Source organism: Meleagris gallopavo, chromosome 10 (assembly GCF_905368555.1).
Source record: "Meleagris gallopavo chromosome 10, MGAL_WU_HG_1.1, whole genome shotgun sequence".
NCBI lineage: Eukaryota > Metazoa > Chordata > Aves > Galliformes > Phasianidae > Meleagris > Meleagris gallopavo.
Window position 1 is genome coordinate 13,473,761 of NC_139413.1, and position 10,287 is coordinate 13,484,047.

General features: G+C 35.9%; 1 protein-coding gene across 1 annotated transcript; it reads right to left on the reverse strand.

Annotated features, from left to right (window-relative positions):
* Positions 1-517: 517 nt before the first annotated feature.
* LOC100541057 (retinol dehydrogenase 8-like) lies at positions 518-10,140 on the reverse strand. The gene is made up of 6 exons (XM_085232071.1): positions 7,778-10,140; positions 6,591-6,752; positions 5,175-5,354; positions 3,970-4,063; positions 2,387-2,570; positions 518-1,462 (listed from the first exon to the last, which is right to left on the reverse strand). Exons 1-6 carry the CDS (start codon positions 7,872-7,874, stop codon positions 1,226-1,228), a joined length of 954 nt encoding a protein of 317 aa, XP_085088197.1. The 5' UTR covers positions 7,875-10,140; the 3' UTR covers positions 518-1,225.
* Between the last annotated feature and the right edge of the window lie 147 nt (positions 10,141-10,287).

Sequence of the window (10,287 nt, forward strand, 5' to 3'; positions counted from 1 at the left end):
TGTGGCACTGAGGGACGGGGCCCGTGATGGCAGACTGAGGCGTGAGCGGGATGCCCGTGGGGCTCCCAGCGCAGCTCTCCAAACCAGGCGCAGCCGGCACGGGGCAGCTCGGGCGCTTTGGGGGAGGCCGCGGCTGGATGTGAAACACGCTGTATTACCACAGGCACTGCCTGGCGCTGGGCTCAGTCCACACCTGTGGGGAGAGGTGAGGCCGGGCTGCTGCGAGTCTGGGCACGAAAGGAGAATTACAGTGAGAGAGTGCTGACGGAGGGAGAGAGCCGACGCCCGAGGCACAGCACAGCCACCGTGTGAACGTGCTGGGTGCCTCCTGCCGAGGGCATGAACCTCTATAGCCCCAGGCAGGGCCGATGCCAGGGAATGATGTGAAAATGGAGAGCAGCCCTGGTGAAGCGTAGACCCTTAGCGGATGAAGAGAGAAGACTTATGTTAGAATTGCAGCTGAGTAAATGCAGAGTAGGGAAGTTGGGCAAAGAAAAGCCTGTGCTACACCTTCAGCTCCTTCTGCTGTATTGACTTGCATTTTTATTCATTTTAAAGGTGACTTCTAAGAAATTTTTACATGGAAAAAAATTGCAAATTATCAGCAATAAAAAGCCCTTATCTCCTTTCGGTAGAATAGTTACTTGTGTTAAAAACAAACAAAACAAAACAAAACAACTACCAAACCATTGGGAAGACAGCAAGGTGTTAATAATGAGGTGATTTGTTAAAAACAGAACAAAACAAAAAAACAACACTCTTCTGTAATACATTTGTAAGAGGATCTAAAGGAAGTGTTCAGAATACTTTAGCTTCAATAGAAATAATAAATACTCTAGCTGTTGCACCTTAAGATAAATGAAATTTTTCATATATAAAATATAATTATTTATACATTCTTAAAAGCCTTCTGATAAAGTACACATCTCAGTGTGTGTTAGGTTATAATTGAAGGGAAACAGGTAGCTTGATAGTAAATACTTAGGAATTTAAGTTAATGTTTATCTTTCCACAAAAAGAAAACTAAATAGCAATTGCTAAATGGACTAAACCTGTAGATAGAGGATTTTAATTTCAAGGTTCTGCAGACTAAAGATAAACATACTGAGGTGATTATCTTACGTAAGCTCAAAGATCTTGAATGCCTTTATACAGTTACAGAACAAACAACAACATGGTGTTAGCAGTAGCTGTAACTAATATTCCAGCTTGTAAAATCTCACGCTTATTGTGATGAGGATTTTCCCAGGTCAAAGCTTTTTCTGCTTCTCCACCTCAGCAATTTGATGAAGTTAAGACTTGCACTGAAGATTTTGTCATGATGAAAAACCATTTTGTAGAATATATCAATTGGTAGATCTCCATTTGGATCTGCATATTTCAGTGTTGTCATAGGCGTATACAAGGTGTTTGTCTGATGGCGAAAAGGTGGATTTTCCGCAAGTATTATCTTTACTGTATGCTGCCAAGAATTAAAGTGGAGTCATTAAAGGACCTTTACTAAACTAGTAAATTAAAAATTTGGTTTTCATTTAAGTAGAGGAAAAGTAGATGAATAAAATGCTAGAATTGTGTGAAATGCCGTATGCAACTTTATTAGAATTTCATTAGATTTTTTTCTTCAAATATTTAAGGTTAGAATTATTTCTTATTTATTCATAATCCTATTTCTATTCCTCTGCTCCACAGTGATAGCACTTCATACAAAGAATCCTGCACAGCCCTCCAAAATTATCCCTATAGGGATATGGTTACCCTATAGGTAGATGGTTAAACTGAGTTTACTAGAAAAGGATCAGAACAGTGCACTTCACAGCAAGGGAAGTGTCAGTGTCAGCATGTGTTATGTGTTAGCAGTTAGCATCTGAAATTGTCCCTTTCAATAACTTGCTTCCACTTGTCTTCCCAAAGAAAGCCCTGAACACCAAAAGCAACATCCAGGTATTTATTACAGTGCCTTTTGTGGTCTAGGGTAGTCAAGTCAACTTCACACTGGCCTCACTTGTGAGACAGAGGAGAGAGGATTTAAACAGGCAGAAACCCTGTGCAAATGTAACAATGAGAAATGGCCGGATTTGACCAGATGATGTGTAAAAGAATGTGTCCACAAGAATATTTAAATTAGAGTTAGTAACTGCCTTGAAGTGGAAAAAGAATAATATTCCTTTAATATTTTGGTGGGTCTTCTTCATAACTCTTGAGATTCTCTTAAGTTTTTAAAATTCTTTTAAATTGCACAAATACAGTTTAATTCAATCTAACATTTTTACAAAACAACAACAAATACAAAACAAAATTACAAAAAAAAAAAACAACAACAAAAAAACAACAACCAATGAACGGTGCATTCTTAAGTTAAGAAGAAAAACAAGAATTGTTGAGTTACCTCTGCAACTTCCTCAGCACTTTGTCCAAGGCTCTGAAAAATTTGTTTGTAATTTTTAAGGTAAATATTAGTAAACATGTCAGCTGTTTCCTCATCTGCAGCTGAAAGATCCATTTTCATTCCATCTTCAAACACTTTTCTTTCAAATTCTGTAACCACTGGACCCGGTTCAATCAGACTTAACCTATCCAGAAGCAAAGGTAGACAGATTGTTACTGTTCTCCATGTGAAATGGACCTTTCTATGCTTCTTAAAAATGTTCTTAAAAAATACCAAGGAGTTGCAATCTGAGTTTGAGCTAGCAAACAATAGGAAGTATGTCTTATCAAGGTGGCCCATATCACATTATTGATCTGAAGCTGCTATCCATCCACATAGAGTAGAAAAATCTGTACAGCATATCTTTCAGGGAGGCACTGTAAGTTAACTCGTGACAGAAGCAAGTGCAGTTGCTACTTGGTATCTTGGAACTGTAGAATCTACACAAGATTTATCCACAAGATCTTCAGAAACACAAAAATTATTTAAAGATGATAAAAAATTCATTACTTTCTACTTTCTGAACAAAATCCCCCATCATCTTTTTGTTAATAGTTTTCCCATGATAATAGTAGCTGAAAGAGAGTGGAATTACCCAAATGTAAACTTCTTGTCAAGTTGTCAGTGTTACATAGATCCCCCTACATTATTACATAAAATACTGAGAACTTTGCTGTTGACGGATAGATTTGGTTGCTAACAAATACAGAAAATCTGATTTTGATCAGTAGGTACTGCAGCAAGTCACAGAAATACAGTTACTAGTCAGCTCTTATCTAGTTCAGCTCTCAGGTAGTAATTAACCTATCACAGTGTTTATCAAAACACTCTTTGGGAAAGGACCTCTTTCCAGAGTTGAATTTTGGTCAGGTTTTTCTTCAGAACTAATGCAGTATTATCATCTTATAGTCTCCTATAAGGGCTAAGCACTCAAGCACACACAGATGCAGGCGATGTTTAACAATTCTTGAATTTCACACGAAAAATAGTTCCAGTGTATGTGTGACAAATCCAACACCGAAGTACCACAGTGAACAGGACCATTCTCTCAAATACTGTCTTAAACATTAAGAAATACTACACCATGTTCTTATTGCTTTCCTTTCAACCTCCTGTCCCAGTAGAAATCTCCCCGTGTTCCATTCTGATGAATTTGTGTGGTCTTCATCTTTCCCCTCCCTCCTTCTACTCCCCCTTCTCTGTCTCCCCAAGTCCTTCACCTTTTTTTATCTTGATTCCTTTCAAAAGGAAAATACAGGTTTGTAATGTTATTTCTACTGTAATATTATTTTCAGTATATGCAAGAATCTGTTCTCAAAAGTATTATTCATAGATAACAGCATTTAATTGCCCATGACAGTATGTTTATTTTAGTATCAAAACTTTAGATTGCACATGTGAAGAATGTGGACATCTCTGTGCTTTTAATGGGTTCCTCAGTCTGTTTCTCCTAGATAGCAGCAAGCTTTAAGAATCTGTTTGGTAGTTCTGAATATATCTAAAACTGTCTTAAGAATAGTTTACATCTGTGGAGCAATACTTACTGCAGCTTGAACTTGAGTGCTTGTATAGCTAAACTTTCACAGAATCCTTCCACCGCAAACTTAGATGCAGCATAAACATCATTAAATAAGATACCTGATGGTACAAAATAGAACATCCTGAGAATTGTATTCAACAAACAAATTATTTTACTTTTACAAACATTTGTATTTTCCCAGAATTTCTGTAGTCTTGCTGGGAAAACATAAAAAAAACCACCTGTGTATATTGGTCTAGTGAAACAACACTAACCATACTAATTACTATTGATTTATTTGCATACGTTCTCAAAATTGCTTACACTAGGAAAGCATGGCTGACTAACACTCTTCTTCCTCCTAGCTGATGCTGTGATCTCTTTGGACCATAAGTATTTTGTAGTCTAATGTATAAAAGTGCATATACAATATGCACTTATATACACACAATAACATTCACATCATTTACCAGCATAACTTCTAATAGACAGTAAATAAACACAGATGCTGAGCAGTGTGGGAGGTTTGATTATGCAAGAGATCCAGTTTGCACTTGAGGGACTTGTAAAAAGAATTGTAACAATCTATTTAGGAGAATGAGAAGTATTAAGGCAAACTGCAAGGGTTGTTATTGTTTAGGATTCGTCTCACCAGAACAATCCAGGCAGGAATAATTCCACTGTATTAGTAATTGCAACACATATATAGTTAGACTAGATGGAACACAAGAGTAGAAACATGATTATTCTTTGCTAAAACTAGCTCTGCAGAGTTTATGAGAGGAAACTTTACTAAAAGGTAGTACAGTAGTGCAGGATGTTATTGGATTTTGATCCTTTACCACACTGCAGTGTAGTGTGTTTGCCCGTCCCTACAATCTTTTCCAACAGTAAAAACTCATACTACTAAATCCTGTTTTTTTCAGATAATCTCCAGTAATAATAAATAAAAAGTGACAAAATAAGAAATGGAGTTAAAACTGATAGCCTTACTCCCATGGAAAAAAAATACTGCAGATTTTAAAGGTCTTGAGTAGTTGTGCAGAGTAGCAGGTTACTGGAATGCATAAAATCATTATCCAAATGCTGTCCATCAAATAGCTGGAACGTCAGTGTTATAGAGCACAGTAGTCAGATACACTAGCTCCTGCATTTTTTCCAGCTAAGAGTTATGCCCTAGATATTGAATACTGAACTCTAAGAATAAAGAAAAGAGAACGACCACTTTGCCTTGTATTCCCATAACACTGCTTATGATAACTATATGCCCACTCTTTCTCTTCTTCATGTCAGGCAAAATCTCCTTTAGGAGTCGAACCAGTCCGAAGAAGTTGGTATCCATGACAGTTTTCATTTCATCAATAGTCTGACATTCAATTGGTCCGATGAGCCCCATTCCAGCATTGCTGACTGCACAAAATGGAAGACAACAGTGACCAATAACTTCCCTACACATTAACTTGTCATCTTCACTGAAAAGCATTTAAAAGTGAAAGTAAAAGGATTAAGCATTAAATGATCTTTAAATAATCTTGAAAGAAAAGGTTAAAACAAAAAGATGTTAGTGTGTAACTCAAGCTGTGCAAATACGCTTTTGTTTTTATTTAATTACACTTTTAATCCAATTTTATTTTGCACTTCTAGCAATTAATTTCAGCTCTTTTTCTTTAAATCAGAAAGGGATTACAGGAAAATGAGTCAAGAACCATCTATGTTTGTTCATCATTCAGTAGCAAGAATTAGAGTCTACTGTTCCATGCTATGGGCATTGGCTAAGTCTTTAATCTATTCCAAGAGACGACAGATTAGCCTTTTAGGTTTTGTTTGTTTGAAATACATACATCTTTAAAACACACACACACACACACACACACACACACACACACACACACACACACACACACACTACCCTCACAGTTTTTGTTTCTGTTTTGTCTCCCAAATATTTACAAGTTGGGAATGACTGATAGAGGAGGTGTTCTACAATAAAACTATCATATTTTAGAAATTAGATCATAATATAGTTTGCAAATGTATTTTGTTAAACAGTTTTTTAAACTTTATCAAAAGAAAGGCAGGTCCATGATTTTCTCTCAGAGATTTCATTCTTGAGTGTGTAAGCATCTTCCATCTTAAGATATCAGTGTTTCCTAAGATATCAGTGTTTATTTTTAGCAAAAGAGTATGAGAACACTAATTGCTGAATTATTTGCACAGCACAACTATAATTCTCCACACCAAATTAAAGAACTCTTTGCGTTATTTTACTTCTGATTTCCGAATGCTATTGCTTTCTTATTAGGCAGGACTGACAGGGCTATGGTTGTCGATAGGGCAGTAAGTCTTGTACACAAGGATGCAGATTTGGGCAAAAAGTTCTCACACTTTATTATAATAGAACTTCATCATCTAATCCAACAGTTTCTGCAATCAAGCTTCTCCTCTGTAAATAAAGAAAACGAGCTTCCCAACTTCACAGAAGCACAGTGAGATTTAATTCATGTCTGCACAAAGCCCAAAGAACCACGAACAGAGCAAACTATGCAATGACTATTACTTTAATGACATGAAAAAATGCACCAGTGAAGCTTCTCCAGTGTATTTGAGGAGAAAAACAGTACTTATCTGTTCACATCCTGTACTTGCCTAGGACATCAATCCTTCTGTCAGGGATACTATTCACACAAGTTTTAATGGACTGTTCATCACAGACATCCAGTTGCTTAATTTCCAAGGTTTTGCCCAGATTATGACCTGCAGCTTCCTCAAGTGCATCTTTCTTGGCCAGATTCCGCATTGTGGCATACACTGCAACAAATCAGAAGCCATAGTCGATCAGAAACTAAAATCTTTCCTGTGGCAGCGTAAAGAATATTTTTTCATCTATATCTTAAATGTCAGTAATAGAATCTAGACAAAAACTTGAAGTAGGAAGATCCCATTTTCAACATAAACTAGCACTAATTCCCCAGAATCTGGTTCTGAAACCTTCAAAAAATTAAAATTGAGAATTAAGTCACTATGCACAAAGTAAAACACACAGCATAGTACCAAGCCAGGCTGCTGAGTCATTTTTAATAATTCCAAACATAATATTGGAGTCTATATATGCTTTTTTTTTTTAATCACATGCTAGCTAACAAAAAGAGCTATTAAAAATGATAGCTGCTTCCTCAAGTTGTAAAAATGTTCATATATGCGAGCAACTTCCCAGAATAAATCATAGAATGGCCTGGGTTGAAAAGGACCATAATGATCATGTAGTTTTGTTACTGTACCATAATTATCCATAAAACTGTGCATCTGCAACCAGCCCCCTTGCAGTAAAATGCTGTAAAGAATGATGAGAAACTGATTTCCTGCAGGCTGATATATTTACCTTGCCATCTACTTACAGTCATAGCAAATATCCCATTTCTTCTGTTCACCCTCTTACAGGTGCATAGGGTTAGAATAATGAAACACATCAGGGAAAATAACTACAAGATTATTTTTTCTTCTAAACGAATTTCTTTGGCCTTCAAATTGACACAAACATTTCATTCAACAAAATTTTTAGTAGCCAGAAATGAAGCTAACTACAAGCATAAGAGAAAGAGAGAGAGAGAGATCTGTTCAATTGATGCAGGTGTTCAAGCTAAAATACTATTTGCTCACAAGAAGTGGTATATTTTCACTGCACTATTTCCTTGATGATAGGAAGGGGAAACTGACAAGAAAAGAGTCAGATTGAATTACTATAATCTATTAAGTAATGGGGAATGAAACACAAAACTATTGCATTGAAAGATATATGTATTTTAAATAAAGATAAATAACAGAAATGTTGTTACCTTTAAATCTTTCCTGTTCATCTTTTGCCATTTTTACAGCTAAGGCCAATCCAATTCCTGAGGAACAACCTGTAATAAGGACATTTCTTCTTGCCATTTTTTCAACTGTGGGTCAAGCAAGAGTTCTTGCTCAGAGGAGCAGCAACCTAAATGCAGCTGCAGTATGTGTCATTGGCCTTTAATGCTATCTCGAGCTTTCCTGAGTCTGCAAATCCAAAAATGCACACCTAGACCCTGCGTGATTAAGGGATAATCTCCAACTAGACAAAAACAGAAACACATGGTCCTTCATGAGCTTATAATCTGCACTGTCAATATGGACTATATTTAATACAAAACAAGATGAGTCTTGTAAGATGTGTAAACTACAGAAGACTTTTTTTTTTTTAAAGTAGTAGAATAATTATTTTGTACACCACTGGAAGGAAAAGCCTTGCCACAATCACAACCAGCTTCTGGTGTTAAGTCTGCCACACATATCAAACGCTCAAAACATGATCCTTCTGCTAAAGGTGTTCAGATTTCCTATGCTTAAAGCACTTACAGTTCTTTTGACATAGAACAGCACATTTTATTCCCAAAACGCCTGCTTCTGATGGGAATGTTTGTAATTTGAGAGTTCTAACAAGCTTTTTTTTATTATTATTATTATTATTTTTTTTTAAATTAAATTGAAAAATGTGATGTGGATTTAGGAGACAAGTTGTTTAGACACATTCCTCACGTTGCTTTCTGGCACTGCTCCCATACAAGACAAGACAAAGTGAGCAAGTACACCAGCAGTGACAATCAGCCAGGAAGGCTCTGAGCACATCAGCTTTACTACATCCTTGCAATCACTGACATCTTTGAACTATTTCAATTCACAGATTCAAGAATAAAGTTTTCCAAGAAACTAACTCCATGTCAGTGCAACACAGTTCACAAGAATGAACTTTCCAGGCTTCGTGCAAATGTTAACTAGTTAGTACCTCAAGAAGAGTAGGACTCCACAGAAACATTCACCTGAAATTACATTAGTTTCCAAATGAGGAAATTAACGTAGACAGTACAAGTTAAATTATTAATTTCTTAGACCAACAACAAGACAACACAGCATCAAAAATTTGTAATAAAATATGATTCTTTATATTTATCAGGCCTCTCATACTGTGTAACCACAGCTTTTAACATTCACATACATAATTATGTACAAACACTGTTTGGCTGATCCAGCTATTTGGAAAATTGCTTTTGCTGCTCATGCACATTTATATTTAGTGCATGTGGGAGGGGCAAGTGAGGCTTTATGCAACACCACATCAGTGGAATTCCGCTAGCGTGGTGACACAACTGTAATTACAGAGAGGTTATTTTCTCCTTTTAAGCCCCTCAAACCAGGATTTCGTGTTTCTTTGTTTTAAAATATCAGTCGGAATTTTGATGCACAAATTTCTAGACAAACCGATCTGCTTAACAAGAGGAAAAAATATTTTTCAATTATTACACTGGTCCAATTAATTCTACCGGTCTTCATTTACTATTATTTAGAGGAGTAAAGAGCTTGATTTAAAACACACAATAAATCATTTCCATAATGAAACTACACTACTTTCTGATTTTCATATTGGAAAAATAATCTGAAATTACAGAATAGATATTTCATATATGAATGCAACTTGTCAACAGTTGTGAAATGTGCACCTGATTTTGTATAATCACTGGAAATTGAGTAGTTGGACTTGTGGAGCATGTTTGCACATCTAGTTAAAGTGATCTACCTGCTACCAAGAAGTTTAGCATGATTCTACCTGCAGAGCTCCTGAAATAACAGAGCTAGCCTTTTTTTTTTTTTGGCTGAGATGCACTCTTAATACAATGAACACATAATTTAGGCTTAAGACCTAAACTGCAGTGCATTAATTTTTGTACCTCACTAGTTCAAATAACTTTGCTAGCTGGATTTTCCAAATTATAAACCTATCTTAATGTGCATAAATCATACTTGTACCAATCTGACTCCAATTTAGGCCTCATAACCACTTTTTACACTTTCTGATGCTTATGCCATTACCAGTGTTAGAGAGTACTAGCCATTTATATTAGCTATACAGTGCAACATTTTTGGAAAACCTGCAAATCAAGTTTTGGAATGTATAGCTAAATCAATAATATTTTTACTATGATTTTTAGTTTGGAAAAAAAAAAGCATTAAAATACTCTAGCCATGTCTCACACATCTTTACATCTGAAAGACACTGCTGGAATAAAGCAAGCATATTTTCCTACACTCTATTTATGATCAAATCAATTCTCTAAAGCATCTTACAGAGAGATACACTTTAATAACTGTTCTAAAACTGTTCTAAACATACAAAGTTGCAGAGACTAACAAACAGAAATCTATTCCTTAAGAAAATCTGTTAAAAAGGTAATATCACTGTGCTCTTAATTAGATGTGCAACACAATAATCCCATTTAAAACCACTGGGAAAAGAAACAGAGCTCAAATTAGGTCTTGCAACTCAACA

Excerpts from the sequence above, each read along its gene's own strand:
- LOC100541057 (XM_085232071.1), bottom strand. The coding sequence starts at position 7,874 with ATGGCAAGAAGAAATGTCCTTATTACAGGTTGTTCCTCAGGAATTGGA. Across the intron at positions 5,355-6,590 it reads CAGAAGGATTGATGTCCTAG|TCAGCAATGCTGGAATGGGG; the intron begins GCAAGTACAGGA and ends CATTTTGTGCAG. Across the intron at positions 2,571-3,969 it reads GCACTCAAGTTCAAGCTGCA|GTTAAGTCTGATTGAACCGG; the intron begins GTAAGTATTGCT and ends GCTTCTGGATAG.